General features: G+C 34.7%; 1 protein-coding gene across 9 annotated transcripts in view; it reads left to right on the top strand.

The window, feature by feature from the left end:
- Positions 1 to 16,581, top strand: part of WDFY3 (WD repeat and FYVE domain containing 3) — a 261,467-nt gene that overhangs the window by 114,652 nt on the left and 130,234 nt on the right. For all 9 annotated transcript variants that reach the window (XM_081812198.1, XM_081812197.1, XM_081812195.1 and 6 more), the window contains 4 exons: positions 2,267 to 2,428; positions 6,661 to 6,853; positions 8,553 to 8,739; positions 10,858 to 11,024. In XM_081812198.1, coding sequence (XP_081668324.1) covers positions 2,267 to 2,428; positions 6,661 to 6,853; positions 8,553 to 8,739; positions 10,858 to 11,024 — 709 coding nt within the window. The remainder of the gene's footprint in view (positions 1 to 2,266; positions 2,429 to 6,660; positions 6,854 to 8,552; positions 8,740 to 10,857; positions 11,025 to 16,581) is intronic.

Raw genomic sequence — 16,581 nt, forward strand, 5'->3', positions numbered from 1 at the left:
GAAAAATCATACCATTTTGCCTAATGGAAAGGGAAAGCTAGTAATAACCTAACTAGAAAAAGAAACATTTTATTTAAAAAAAAATTTTTTTTTAAAGATTTTATTTATTTATTTGACAGAGAGAGACACAGCGAGAAAGGGAACACAAGCAGGGGGTGTGGGAGAGGGAGAAGCAGGCTCCCCACTGAGCAAGGAGCCCGATGTGGGGCTCCATCCCAGGACCCTGGGATCATGACCTGAGCCGAAGGCTGACGTTTAACTGACTGAGCCACCCAGGCACCCCGAAAAAGAAACATTTTAAAAGAAAATTCAATGTTGTATATTTTGAGTTGGCCTTTTTTTTGCCTGCCATTTCCTGTTGGTAGCGGTAAGGTACAGAGATGACTAAAACATGTCCTAAATCAACATGTAGATGACAGACATGGAGTAGATGAAGATAATATTATAAAATGTAATCATGGGGTCTGTGTAGTGCTATGAAAATAGAAATGTGGAATGTGAGAGTTAAAATTTTGTAGGTGAGGGTGGGAGGATAGATGAGGAATTAAAGCTTCTGACATGGGCAGACCTTTAAATTGAATGTCAGATATATAGAGACAAGGGGTAACTAGAAATAATCTTAGTGGGAAGAGCAAAGGGTTTTTGATTTAGAGGCAGGAAATGATGCTGGATGTGTAGAAAGGGACCAGATCATGCAAGGGATTGTTCTTTTTTGTTTGTTTGCAAGGGATTGTTCTTTAGGCTTATCACCCTGCTATTGCATTAGTTCAGGCCCCAGCTCTCATACGGTTTTCTGTATTAGTTTCCTAATTACCCTGGCTTTCTTGCTCTTCATATCTAATTTAGGTCTAGACTACCACCAGCTAATTTTCTGAAATCTGGTTCTGTTGCTCCTTTGTTTATAACACTTCAGTGGTTCTCCAGTGCCAGCAAAATAAAAGTCAAACCAGAATGGGAGAGCATATGCATACATAGGTCATCAGACATTCCCACTTGGGGACCATGGAACCAGCTCTCTCACCTAAGGCAGGTTATGTCAGTGATGAGCTTCCACTGCTTCATGTGTGAGGTCAGGATCATACAATAATAGAGTCTACCTTGTAGGGTTGATGGAGGATAATAGATAAGATAATTAAAATGCTTAGCCTTATGCCTGTTTTATATTTAACACTTATTAAAGATTAGACATTATTACTGTGGCTTTTCAGGAATTAACAGTTTTGGACTCAGGTTCCTGAAACATACTGCCTATGTGTCTTCCAGGTGATCTTTCCCGTCTTTAATTCCTATCCTTCTCCATTCCATTCCTGGCAGTGTTGATCATTCCCTTCTAGATTAGCCTGTGTGTACTATCATTGCTACACTTAAGAGATTAAATCTCTTTAATCTAAAATAAATAGTTGAACCTGCTTCTGCTAGTAGACTACAGTCTTCTGAAGGGCAGGGGTGCTTTGTCGCTGCATGCCCCGTTTCTAGCACACTGCCAGACATACCCTACGCATTCAAAAATTGCTTAATGAAAAAGCTAATAAACTAAATACAGATGATGCCAACCTCTTGATCTCCAGTGTGGTAAAACTTTTTGTTCCAAACTGCACCAAAAGAAAATTTGGCAATTATTATAGCATACTTCTTAAGAATACTGGAAGATTCACCATAAGAAGGTGGAATTTCTTCCTTTAGAAATTGTTGAAAATGATAGAGATTTTTTGTGTGTCAGTGATGGCTATATCCCTCAAGTGTCCTTCCAGCCCCAAGAACGAATAATAAGAATAAAAGTGATAGTCAAGCAACTATTAACATGTAATTTAATGCTTAATATATCTTGCATTTGTTATATAATGCTTATATTAACTCTAAGACCTATGTGGCATTATATCTGTTTTATAGGAGAAGAAAGTGAGGTCCAGCAAAATTAGTTTGCCCAAGTTTATGGTTATGTTTCTTTTTTCTAAATCACAAAGCTTATGTTCTTTGAAACATGATTCCTCTTAATAAATAAATAGCAAATTTAATAAATAACAAACACATCTCAATGTTGGATTAAAGCAAAGTTGTTCAAATGGAAAATGAGTATTTGTCAGTGTGGAGTAATTTTCTAAAATTTTTCAGGCATTTAAAAAGTTACTTTGATATATAATTTTCTGGCTTAAAATTTGTGAGTTAGTGATTTAACTTCTGGCCTAAAATTTGTGAACTTCCTTAGCTGTACCAGTTACAGTTATATCTATCTACCTGTTCACTTATTTATCGGTTTGTTTTCCAGAAAACCGTGGACTGCATGACAACGATGTCAGTGCCTTCCACCCTGGTTAAATGTTTGTATCTGTTTTTTGACCTTCCACATGTGCCTGAGGCCGTTGGAGGTGCACAGAATGAGCTACCTCTAGCAGAACGTCGTGGACTACTCCAGAAAGTTTTTGTACAGGTATGGAAGGTGCTATTTGTCTGCCCATCAATACCAGTCTATTTAAAGTGAAACAGGTGCACTCCTTAAAGAGATGTTCTGCCTATTCCATTTTCTATAGTATTCTATGCTCTTTTTTTTTTTTTTTTTTAAGATTTTATTTATTTGACAGCGAGAGAGAAAGAGCACACAAGCTGGAAGAGAGGCAGATGTAGAGAGAGAGGAGCAGTGAGCCTGACACGGGGCTAGATTCCAGGACCCTGGGATCATGACCTGAGCCAAGTGCAGACACTTAACCAACTGAGCCACCCAGGCACCGCTTCCATGCTCTTTTTTATTGACTTTATCTCATATAATTGTCACATTTCTTGAATCTGAACACTTATTTTAAGGAGTAATGGAGTGAGGCATTAACAAGTTTATTTCTCTGGACAAATTCAACTATTAAGGTTACCTTTGATAAAGCAGTAACATCTCTAAATGAACTAAGCAAGAAAGAACTTCTGTTGACAATCATTAAATTTGGGGCAATATTTCTTAAAATATGAAGAAATTCTGTTTGTTGCTCTAAATACAGGAAATTCCTAGCCTATAAATATTTTACTTGTAAAAGGCAGTTTATTTTAGTGGCTTCTGCCACCTCCTCTGCTCCCTGCTTGTGAAGTCCTTCTTCACCACTGTTGCTGCTGTCTTTTAATAGCATTAGCAGTTAACCAAGGTTTAAATAGATCTTTGTTAGTTAGCCTGGAAATACTGCCATCATTTTGATACCTTTCCTTGGGAGAAAATTTTCAAAACAAAGTACACACATGTGGAATATGGTTCGTCCATGGGACTAATAGAGTATTTAAAAAACCACGTTTGACACAAGAGGACTGCATCATTTTACTTATGTGACTGCAACGTGGTAAAACTCTTAGCAAGTAGAGTGGTGGTTCCCAGGATCTGGAGGGTGGCGAACAAGGAATTGTTGTTCAGTGGGTATAGAGTTTCAGTTTTGCAAGATGAAAATATTCTAGAGATCTGTTGTGCAGCAACGTGCATGTAATGAACACCACTCTATACTTAAAAATGATTAAGATGATAAATTTTGTGTTACATGTTTCCACCTCCATTAAAAAAAAAACAAAAAGAAACCACACCTGTTTAAATTCAGGTCACTGGAATTATGTAACTTAAGATGCAGATTTCTTACCTCTGAAATAAGGATAACGATAGCTACCTAAAGGATTTTTGTGAGGCTTAAGTGGAATAATATACAAGGCGATGGTTCTCTGTCCTGGGTGTGGTAGACATGACCTGAAAGTCCCTGTGATTGCTGCTCTTGCCACCACCAATGCCGCTGTTGTCAGAGTGGCAGAGAGGACAGCGGATCTGCAGGGGATAAGGTAGAGCTGGGTACAGGTGATGATTGCACCTCGTAGTAATGGGGTCTTTGCTGCAGAGCTTTGTGGAGGTGTGAGCAATGAAGGGACAGGAGAGAGGGAGACTAAGGTAGTTTTAGAAAGGAAGAGACATGGGGCGCCTGGGTGGCTCAGTTGGTTAAGCGTCTTCCTTCAGCTCAGGTGGTGATCCCAGAGTCCTGGGGTTGAGCTCCAGGTCGGGCTCCCTGCTCAGTGCGGAGCCTGCTTCTCCCTCTGCCTCTCCCCCCACTCATGCTCTCTCTCTCTCTCTCAAATAAATAAATAAAATCTTAAAAAAAAAAAAAAGAAAAGACAGGATTATCAATAAAGTACTAATTCAACAAATATTTGTTGAACACTGGATTTCTTAGATAACTTTTTGCTAGTGGTTAGGTAGCCTCCATTATCTCATACAATTTGGAAGACAACCCATGACTTTAGAGGTTTTGTTTTTCCACAAAATGATGATGAGAGCAAATGGCAGAAATAGGATTAGAATTTATGTTTATCTGAGTCCTGAATTAGATTGGATGAGAAAAGCAATGGGAATAAACAAAGGAGTAAATCCCATAGGAATTAAAGCTGCTTTAAGACATTGCTAATGAATGTGGCGGGTTATTCTTTGCTTATTAGACTAGTAACCCTATTTCAATAAAGCTTTTCTAAAGAGCTAATTAATACCTTAGGCAATAAATGGAAGCTGAATTTTATGTATTTAATGCTAAATAAGTATAGCAAAGATTTCTTCTGAAACTTTATTAAAAAAAAAAAATGTTTTCTGTATCTGAATGCAGTGGATGTTTCCAAATGAATGTGGGATTCATTTCAGCGTATTGGAACCATTGAATGTTAAGGCCAAAAGGAACTTCAAAGAGAATTTGAATGAAACTCCCCATTTAAAGTTACAGAAACTAATAGCTGAGGCTGTGATCCACAGCAGTTGTGTGGCAGGGGTGGGGGCCTGGCTCTTCCCACCTCCTAATCCAGGGTTCCTTTAGCCTCACTTCCTCGTTTCAGTTTCTCCTTACAGGCTGGACACTGTGGTCGCCATTTTGTCTAGAATGCCAATGGAGACAGACTTACTAAATGTTTTCAGGGCACATATTGTTTATGAAAGTTGAAATCCATATGTTTATGTTACGTGACAGATGGTTTCCTGGGACCTTAGCATTGGTACTGCTTCATGTAGGCATTCATTGTGTTGTTCTGTTTGTTTGTTTTGTGGGATTTTTTGTTGTTGTTGTGTTGATGTGGCCAGTTATTTTTCTGCCACACTTGGCTAGACTTAATAGTGTATGGGAGAAGAGGAATGAGATATAGACTCTTTGGTTTTTTATTCTATAAAATGAAAGGATTACATGAGATTATTTCTGAGAATCCTTTTGCCTTTAAAGATTAAGAACTAGTTATTTTAAGAATCAACAAATTTAGGGAATTAAATCCAGTTCATTTTTGAGAACAAAGATTTGATTTGGAAAAAAGTATTTTATTTTCGGGTTTGTTTTTATGTTACAAATTAGAGCAATGACATCCAATGAGAACCAGTGAAAGGTATAATTGATAATACACGTTTCCGAGGATAGATATTTTTGCTGCAGTTGATGATCTTTTTTTCAAATTATCTTTTTTGTTGCATTTGACACATATGGGAAAAGATAATACCTATTACATGTATTAAGTCAGTATCCAACAGTTTCTCCAGGCATTTCTGTGTGTGTCTGTTGGGGACGAATACCTGTATTTACCAATTTTGTAAATATCTTATTTCTCTGAATTCTTGGTCCTTTTTTTTTCCCCCCGTTCCTCATACTTGGCAGCTATGAATTAGAAAGCCCTTCTATTTAAGTAAATTTTTGCATTGAAGGTAATAGGGAAAGTAAAACCTATCTTTCTTAGACAAAACATATTTTAAATACTTTTTTTATATTTAGCAGTTTCCCCACAGATACTGAAATACTCGAATTTCATGAAGCACTTATCTTTCAAGAGAATAAAATTTACATAAATTATACTTACTTTATTCATTATTACATATATTTTTAAATATTTAGAAAAGAATTTGAGCAAGAAGAAGAAAAGTTAACTTCTCCTGACGCTGAGTCAAGATTAGAAGAAAAAAAATCCATCGAGGGCAGAAACCATGGCTGAATTCTGCAAATAGTGGCTCTTAGTGCTTTGAGTACTTGTGTAATGTGTATTCTACAAATCATAGTTAAATAAGTTCTCATTCCAAAGTTTAAGAAGTTTTGAATCTTCTTTGAAAGCTAAGCCTTAGAAGATACTTGGCTACTAGGCTTAACTGAAAGATACCTCTGAATTAAGATGATTTTATTATTGTGATATCCCCTTCTACTTGTATAGAAATTGGAACAATTCCGAAACACTTTTCAAGACCTGTTTTTACTTTCTCACCTCCTTAAAACTGTCCTTTTTAGAGAAGAAAATTGCATCTCATCTATGACAATCTAAGAATTAAAGAACCAAATTAGAAAACCAAAATGTTGACCTTGAAAGTTACTGTTGATTTATTCCATTTCAGAGTCAGTATGCAAAAATACCACAGAGAAGACAGGATAGTAAACAGAGTTGGTTTTTTTTCTTTTGTTTTTTGTTTTTAAATAAGCTGATAAAAGTAGGTCTGGCTTACGGTCTTTAACACACTTGTAATTATAGGTGTTTTTTTTTTTAACGTTGCCTAAGTTAGAGCACCCATCATTGTGGCTTTAATGATATCACGTAATACTAATCCTGGACTTTCAGAGTTTTTAATAACCAGATCTAGTCCTCTTCTAGCTCCTCCCTTTACCCAACCATTCATTTATTTAAATACACATTTGTTTTGTTTTTTAGATCTTAGTGAAACTCTGCAGTTTTGTTTCTCCGGCGGAGGAGCTGGCTCAAAAAGATGATCTCCAGCTTTTATTCAGTGCAATAACCTCTTGGTGCCCTCCCTACAACCTGCCTTGGAGGAAGAGTGCTGGAGAAGTCCTTATGACCATATCCCGTCATGGTCTTAGTGTCAATGTAGTAAAGTATATTCATGGTGAATATTTCTTTATGTTCATTTTTGGTGCTCTAAGTTTCTTTCAATTTTCTCTTCCTCATATGACGACAGACTGCTTTTTATCTCTCAATTATCTAAAGATTCTATTTTAAGTTAAAAATGATACTTGCCAGATGAAAAAAAAAATTTTTATTTGTGAGACATTTCAAATGTAAGAAATTTTTATATGTTCCAAACAATGGATATCTACAAGAGTTGAAGTAATTTCATTGTCATGTAAATGTTTAATCATAATTTAAGTTTGGTGTCGTAGCCTGTTCTTCCCTACTCTTCTACTGAAAAAATAAATTTTTTTGAGATGCTATAGTTTAAAGATTTTCTGAAGGTATTTCATAAGTAGATAAGTGTCTGTCCAATGGGCATAAATGAAATAAGGTAGATTCTTTATCATCAGTAAGGAGAAATTGTGCATTCTATTTAACTCCTATGTAAGTGTCAGCTACCCTTTAAAATGTCTTAATAGGAGACAGTGTAGTAGCTCATATAGTTTACTTCTCATATATTTTTTCCTGAAAATCTTACAAAATAATTTCTAGTACAATTGTTTGTTTACTCACCTAACATCAGTCAGTCATTAAATGGTTCTTGCCTACATTCCCATGTTAAATCTCCTTAGCTTTTGTTATGTGACATTGGGTGTCTTTAGACAAATTTCTTTAAAGATAAGAGAGAGAAAAATCTTTTTTTTTTTTTTGAGAGTTTACACTCTATTTTATTTCATGGAACAACTAATAAATCATAGTGAGTTATGCTTCATTCAGAACCCCATTTCTATTCTTAAATTTGTTCATGATTCATGAGTCAACCTGCGTTTGTTCGAACCATACTCCTCCATGCTTTTACGAAGTTATGAGTGTTCTGTGGAAAATTTGCTCTAACTAAAAGATCAGAAGGGGCTACAAGGACAAATGAGTTATATTCACACCCTAGTGCCTGCCCAGCTGTGTGAGGGCTTCTGTGACACACGTCACATCCCCCCAGCACCTCTCCACAAGGCTCAAAACCCTGGCTGTGCTGGGAAAGCTTCTGTAGGTGAGGAGTGTGTGACAGCCTGCTCGAGGGTCCAGGCTCAGCGTCTCTCTGACTGGGAGGCTGGACTAGGCCTGCAGATGTGCCTGCAGGTGGCTGAGAGAAAATCTTTTTTGAAAAGATTTTAATCGCCAAAGTCAGTGAGAAGGTATAACTATGCTTTAAATGAGTAATACACAGTGCAAACGTAATTTAAAAAATTTTCTTTCCTGAAGTATTTCTGTATCTCATTGGTCCATATTCACTCTAATTTGTGCTTTTAAACTAATGATTGGATTTTTCTTTTTAAACTTTGAAGATGGGTTTTCTTTTTCCCATCCTTTCACTATCCTAACATAAAAGATCAAAAATATCGTTTGGCAGCAAGCAATCATTTTGTTTAATGAAAAACATCCAAGTATGATATAAAAACTATAATAAATGTCAAATATTTTTCAACATTTCTTGTATTACCCTTTGTTTAGTACTTAGAGGCAGAGCTTTTCCAGTGAATTTGAATCTTATATTTACTTGAGAATGTGTAACATTTATCTTACAGTATTTTATAGATACATTAAAATTTAATATTTCATTAAATGCTGGTTTAAGAATAAAAATTTTCTTAAGCAATTGACATAAATAATACATATTTATTTCTTAATTTTTGCAGAAAAAGAATGTTTATCTACATGTGTTCAGAATATGCAGCAATCAGATGACCTGTCTCCCCTAGAAATTGTTGAAATGTTTGCTGGGCTTTCTTGTTTCCTCAAAGATTCGAGTGATGTTTCCCAAACTCTTTTGGATGATTTTCGGATATGGCAAGGATATAATTTCCTTTGTGATCTCTTGCTTAGGTAAAACCCCACAATTTAAGAATATATTTTAAATGTCTATTCAGTCTTTGTCAATGGAAACAACGTGGTTTGGGGCCATGCAAAAAAGGGAATTAATCACTTACTCAATGTATACTTTATCCCTTTGGCTTTAATCAGTTCTTTTTATTCTTGTCAACAGAGTATAAAAAGTGAGTTTAAGCTCACAAATGCAGGCTACAAACGTGGTGGAGTCCATGGTTAGGTGTGGAAGTAAATCTGTTCTTCAGTAGCTGAGGGAGAAGAGCTTAGATGAACTAATTAACATCTTCCTAAAGTGTAAACTCGTGCTTAATTATATTTTTGGGATTTCCTATGATACCAGTGCTTTATTAATGTAGTTAATAACAAGAATAATTATGTAGATTGAATGAGACCTTACAAATGTATATATAAAACAAAATGTTTCACAAGCCCCCCTTTCCCATCCCAAATGTTTTATGTGTATCCTGGGGAAATGGCTGGTTGCAAATTTATTAGGAAGAAACTACTTATGTCTCACTAGTTGTTTCTGGCCCATTACTTACTTTTAAATCATTTGATCTGTTGTAAACCAGCACTATTTTGTAAACTCCTTATTTCTAACAGCATTTAACCTAGTTGCCACTACTGCTAAGCAACTCCCCAGAATACAATTTTGCATATATATCTTAGTTTACAAAGGAGGACATAAAAGTTGATGAAGTAAGCATTTCACATTACTAGGGGGCTGTTAATTGGTGTAATCCTTTGAGAATGCAGGTTGATCAGATACAATCAAGAGCCTCAAAAATGTTGATACACTTTGACATGATAATTTCACTTATGGTTATTAATCCTAAAAATATAATCCTAAATGTAGACAAAATTTTATGTGTATTAGTACTCCTATAATCTGATTTCTACTGGCTGTCCCACCTCCCTCTCCCCAAATCTGTGGTTGGCTCTCCATGACCATTGAAAGAATATCTATAAGGATTTTATATTAAAAGGAGAAGCATTTGTGTTAACACTGGTAAATGGAAAAAACAGGTTATAAAATTCTGTATATGGTATAAAAATAACTATTATTAAGACCAAACTTTTTACAATAAAAAAAGGCAAGTTTATAAACCATATCAGAATATTAAAAAGTGTCTTAGTTGTGAGGTTAAACATACTTTTTTCTACTTTAGTGCATTCTTCAGCTTTATTTTAATGAGAATAATTAGTTCTTTTAGGGAGGAAGCCCCAATAAATCTTACTCTTCAAGAGTTTTTGCACCCCATTTTGTGTTCTCAAGCCACAGTCAAAAGATAATTCCATAATGACTCCAAATGTTTCTTTTAAAGAAATATTGTTTTAAAAAATTGTTAGACTCTTCAGAACTTTATTTAAATGTATTCTAATGAGAGTATCTGAATTAATTAATGAGATACAGATAAAGACTTAGAACTCTTTCCAAGAAATTCATTTTTAAAAATTGTTAACAGAAAAAATGTCTTCAGAAAGAAATGGTTAATAAGGTTTTTAGTTGTAAACAGTGAAACTTTATAATCTTAGAGTTTTAGGGAACTTAAGAGACATTTAGTGTGGGGCGCCTGGGTGGCTCAGTTGTTAAGTGTCTGTTTTCGGCTCAGGTCATGATCCCAGGGTCCTGGGATCAAGCCCCACATCGGGCTCCGTGCTCAGCAGGAAGCCTGCTTCTCCCTCTCCCATTCCCCTTGCTTGTGTTCCTGCTCTCACTGTCTCTCTCTCTCTCTCTGTCAAATAAATAAATAAATAAATAATCTTAAAAAAAAAAAAAAGAGACATTTAATGTAATTCTTTTGTTTTATAGATACTTTCTACCAAAGATTAGTGATCTACCTAAAATAACATTGTTAAATGCAAAATCAGCACTTATTTGTGAGGTCTTAGCCTATTATAATTTTCTTTCATTATGGTGTAATGTCTTATAATAAAATTTGTAGATTTAAAAAAAATAGTATGTTTTTATATAAGGAAAAATAGTACAAAGAAACTTCTTGGAGTACTTTATACATTTACTTACTGCATATACAAATTGAAAATTTCTTTCTGTATTAAATTTGAGAGTACAACAAAAGAGAAAAAATATTTACTAAACCATACTCTTCCTAGATTGGAACAAGCAAAAGAAGCAGAATCCAAAGATGCCTTGAAAGATCTGGTTAATCTGATAACTTCCCTAACAACATACGGTGTCAGTGAACTAAAACCAGCTGGTATTACCACAGGGGCACCCTTTTTATTGCCTGGATTTGCAGTACCTCAGCCTGCAGGCAAAGGTAAGTCTTTTTTTTTTCTATTCTGAGCCCCTGAAAGAAGTAGACACAATCAGTTTGACTTGATTGCTCTTTGTTACATGTATAAAGGTATTAAGGCTGTTTTTCATTAGAGTTTATGCTTTATTGATGGTACAGATTCTTGAGTGACAGCCTTACCAGTTCATGTACTTGAGAATAATATATATTATGAAAACATTATAACATCAGCCAATGAAATTTACATTTTAGTATTTTATCTTAACATTCAAACAGCTTAATAATCTAAACATATCCTTTTTGAATGTTGGGACGCTAATGCATTTCCAGTTTATGTGGTTGGAACTTGATTCACACACTGATCACCTTGTTATCTCTAAGATATAAATAGAAAGCATGGGGTGCAAATGCTTATATTTTAAAACTAAGCAAATATAGGTACAAAGACTTCTTTTTCTTCTTCTTCTTTTTTTGTGAGAGAGAGAGGCAGAAGGGGAGAGAGAGAATCTTAAGCAAGCTCCACACCCAGCATGGAGCCTGATGAGGGGCTGGATCTCACAACCCAAGATCATGATCTGAGCCGAAATTGGATGCTTAAGCAACTGAGCCACCCAGGCGCCCCACAAAGACGTTATATTATTTCTTTCAGATCGGGGAGTAAATTTTATAGTTCGAATTTCCTAACTTTGACTCCTCATCTAGTGATCTTTTACTAAGAAAACTTGTTTAGTTAATAACATTTTGTTACATAAGAGTGCAAGCTAGTTTTACTGTTTAATTTTTTTAACTGCGTAATAACTGTTCTAAGACTCTGAGCCTGAAGGCCTCTCATAGTTTCTTGACTATGATTGCCACTTAATAAATATTTGATGCAGTTATGATATTTGCATGTAAAATTTAACTAGCCAGAAAATATCAACATGTCTGGTTATTTAAATTTCACAGTACGTTATCAATGTCTTTTATGACATAGAAGTCAGCGGTTATAAATTTATTTCTTTGGTGAGAATAAATGGATTTACTAGAAAATCCTAAATTTAATTTACTGGAGAAAATTATATTGAAAGGTCATGACTTAGATTGGAGTTGTCAGATATCCTACAGTAAATTGTACTCTCAATGTGTAGGTTATATAGAACTTAGTAAGTAGAAATCCAGGCATTTCTTACTGAGCAGTTCAAAGTTTCACTTTATTAAATATTAATAAAAAAATAGGACTCTCAAAAAAACTTCCAATATACAGACTGTATCTTGAGTATTCCACAATTAACTGTTTCTTTGAGTTAATTTAAACATAGCTCTTACCATACTTCCTATTTTAAATTATATTGTTTTATTTGGTTAATCAATCCAGTCATGATACTGGCATAATAGCTAGTTACGATATAGCATAATTTTGTAATGAGGGAATTAATGTAGCAAAATTGACCTTCCTCATAGGTCTTCCTCATATTGTCTCATCTGTATCAGAGATAATAAATATATAACCTAGCATGTCCGGGGGTTCCTGGGACAATCCAGTGATGTGATGTCTGCAGAAGTGAGGTTAACTAGAAAGGACAGTGCCCTAAGATTCAGAATTTGGATGACATGAGTCATCGAACCTTTCTAAATATCACTTTCTTCTTCAGAAAAATTGATGGTAGTAGTATATAAAATGCATGGATCAAGCTAGATCATTTTGAGTTTCATCGGTAAGTCAAAAAATACGTATTTCCCATGGCCTGCTTTGTAGGGTTATTGTGCAGACTAAAGGAGACAGCTCTGTTTCACATAAAGAGAATATGGAATCTCTTTTTTTTTTTTTCTGGCCAACATCATTTGAATGTATTGAAATCTGTCCATTTTAAGTGTTGAATTTGATGAGTTTCCATAAATATATATGCTTGTGTAATCACCACTATAATCATGATAGGGAATATTCCCATCCTTCTAAAAATTTACTTGTTCCCCTTGCGTTCAATCCCCGCTCCCTGCCCCACTTGCCCTGGCAACCATTGATCCGCTTTAGTTTCACCCTTTCTAGAATTTCATAAACTGGAATCCTACAGTATGTAGTTTTTTATGATTCATCCATGTTATTGCATGTATCTGAAGTTTGTTCCTTTTTTGGATAGTATTTCCTTATGTGGATTTCCTGCACTTTGTTTACCTCTTCGCCGATTGATGGCATGTATTTAACTGTCACGAATAAAGCTACTGTGAATATTTATATGAAACAAGTCTTTGTGGGGACATACATTTTCATATCTTTGGGGTAAATACCAAGCAGTAGAATTGCTGGCTCCTATGTATATTTAACTTTATGAGAAACTGCCAAAATGTTTTCTAAAGTAGCTGTCCCATTTGCACTCATGTCAGCAGCAATGTGAGAAAGTTTGCTTTACATCTCAGCAACACTTGGTGGTGTTAGTCTTTTTAATTGTAGATAATCTAGTGTGTGTGTAGTAGTATCTAGTTGTGGTTTTAGTTTGCATTTTTTGAAATAATTTCAAGCATCTTTTAATGTGTTTATTTGCCATCTGTATCTCTCTACTTTGGTTCAGAACTCTGTGCCCAGTGTTTGATAGGATTATTCTTTTTATTGGGATTTTAAGAGTTCTTTAGATATTCTGGATAAATCTTTTATAAGGTTCATATATTTTGTAAGTATGTTCTCCTGGTCTTAACTTGCCTTTTTTTCTTAGTAGCATTTAGAAGAATGGAAACTTTTAATTTTGATGAAGTCCAACTTATTTTAAAAATATTTTGCAGATTTTTTACTTCATACTGAAAAAATCTTATTTAACCAAATTCACTAAGGTTTGTGTTTTCTTCTAGGAGTTTCATATTTTGATACTTCCGTTAGGGTCTGTGATACATTTTAAGTTAATTTTTGTATATGGTAGGAAATAAGGTTTTTTTCTTCCAGTATGACTATCCAAGACCTTCTGTTGAAAAGACTGTATAACCATATATCTGCGATTCTTTTCCAGTTCTGCTCCATTGATCAATATGTCCACCCTTAAGCCAATATAATAAGACGTTGATTACTGTATCTTTTTTTTTTTTTTACTGTATTTTTAAAGTAAGTCTTGAAATAGAGTCATTTAAGTTGTCCGATTTTGTTCTTTTCAAAATTACTTTGGCTATTCTGCATCGTTTGAATTCCATACATATTTAATGATCATGTCAATTTTTGGAAAAAAACAAACAAACCAAAAAAAAAGCCTGAGACTGGGAGTTGATTGGGAGTACATCAAATGTAAATCAGCTTGGGGAGAATTGACATTTTAACCATATTGAATCTTCCAATCCATGAATATATATATATATATATAGCTTTCCATTTATTTGGGTCTTATTTTTTCTAAGCATAGTTTTATAGTGCACATTGTACAGAACTTTCGATTCTTCTGTTAAGTTTATTCTTAAATATTTTCTTTTTGATACTATTATGAGCATAATTTTCTTAATTTCATTTCAGATTTCTTGTTGCTAGTTTCTAGAAATGCAGTTGATTTTTAAAATATTATCCATTTTTACCTATGACTGTTAAATTTGATTTTTGGTTTTAGTGGGGTTTTTTTGTTGTTTTTTGCTATTACTTTTCTTTTTTTAAAAAAAAAAAAACTCCCCCCCTTTTTTTTTTTTAAGATCTTTATTTATTTGACAGAGAGAGACACAGCGAGAGAGGGATCACAAGCAGGGGGAGTGGGAGAGGGAGAAGTAGGCCCCCCGCGGAGTAGGGAGCCCGATGTGGGGCTCGATCCCAGGACCCTGGGATCATGACCTGAGCCGAAAGCAGACGCTTAACGACTGAGCCACCCAGGCGCCCCTGTTACTTTTCTTTTTAATCTAGTTTTGGATAAGAGATGATGGATTATTGTAAAGGAATGGAGATGAGGAAAGCCAAGTGTGACAGGGTCCTGTGTAGCACTGATAGAATGAAGCAATGATAGTCTTCGCAGATTGTAACTCTTCAGTTTAGACTGTTTAGGAGTTGGGGCTGGCTATATTCTGATATATTGACACTGTTTATCTTTTTGTCAGTTGATGGTTCAGAGTACTTTGGGGGAATATTTGCTTTGGTTTCATTGGTTTCCCTTTCATCATCTGTGAAAAGGAAATTCCTGCTACTAAGGAATTTTTTACATATTCATTGATTATCACATTTAAAAGGTCAGAATGAATGTACCTACCTTACATTGCTCTATACATAGGTATAGTTTACCGACCTTATTTTTAGTGCTGATTTTAAATCAAATGGAACAGTATAGACATACAAAATTTAAAGGAAAAGGTAAACTGAGTTATTAACGAAGGTGGTAAACTTATCTTTGTATGTTAATGCTTGAGAATGACTTATATTTCTATATTTTGTAAAACTTTGTATCCTCACCAGCAGAAAGCTTTTTATTTTTTCTTTTTTGAAGATTTATTTACTTATTTTAGAGAACACAAGCAGGAGGGAGGAGCAGAGGGAGAGGGAGAGAATCTCAAGCAGACTCCTCGTTGAGTGTGAAGCCCAACACGGGGCTCGATCCCAGGACCCTGAGATCATGACCTGCGCCGAAATCAAGAGGCGGGCGCTTAACCAACTTGGCCACCCACATGCCCCTATATTTGACTTTTAATTGTTGTATGTTTAAACATTGTATTCGGTTCAGCTTTTTATGGTGGACAATTTGTTCTTGGGATTGGTTATTAAAAATCCTTATCTTTTGTCATTGACATCACTTCAAACCAAATAATGAAGATAAAACTTGGGAAATTCCAAATTTTCCCACATTACTCTAAACTCGGCTCTTTTTGACTCCTTTCTTTATAGTGAAAACTGATATATTGTCACTTAGTTGAAAGATGCAAAATATTGGATATAGTTATCCTTTAACCTTATTTGTCACCGTTGGTCACTTGTAGTCAGACTTTAACATTTGTATGTCCACCAGTCCATCTGAGCTTGTATTATCTGCAGGTAATAAAAAGGAAAGATGTCCTGAAAGAGCAAGCATATTATGAATCTGGAGCTGGAAGTAAAAATATATCTTTAGTATTTGCTACACATAGAAGAAGTTTATATGTTACAGACAGGATTGAAATTGTGTACAGATTAAAGATTTTAAAAAATCTTTTCATTTTTTAAAGAATGTCTAAGCCAGGATTTCTGGGCAGTCCTTCTAACTCATTTTTTAATTTTTCCTAGTTCTGTGTTTATTTTCTTTCTGAAATCTGGCTTATTCTGTAAGGCACTATGCTAATTTCTTGGCTTTAGGTTAATGTTTTGGTCACTCTGGCAAATACCCTGTATTCCTAATAGTTGTGAACATGGGGACAATTTTTAGAGGCAAACACTTGTTTTCAGGTGCTTCAAATACTTTATATGTTAATTTCTTTATAATTATTTTTTACTAATTTACCTCACAAGAGCCAGGTATACAGATTTTTTTTCTTGGTTGGTGTGTTTGAAAATCAGATGTTAAAAAAATACAGCTAGTAGTTAGCCATAAATGGCTTTAACACACGTATATGTAAAGAAATTGTACTTTTAGACTTTTAGCTTGAAAACAAAATACATTTTCAAATTAAAATTTATGAGAGT

The sequence above is a fragment of the Leptonychotes weddellii genome, chromosome 2 (genome assembly GCF_054177405.1).
Source record: "Leptonychotes weddellii isolate Sample4059 chromosome 2, ASM5417740v2, whole genome shotgun sequence".
Classification (NCBI taxonomy): Eukaryota; Metazoa; Chordata; class Mammalia; order Carnivora; family Phocidae; genus Leptonychotes; species Leptonychotes weddellii.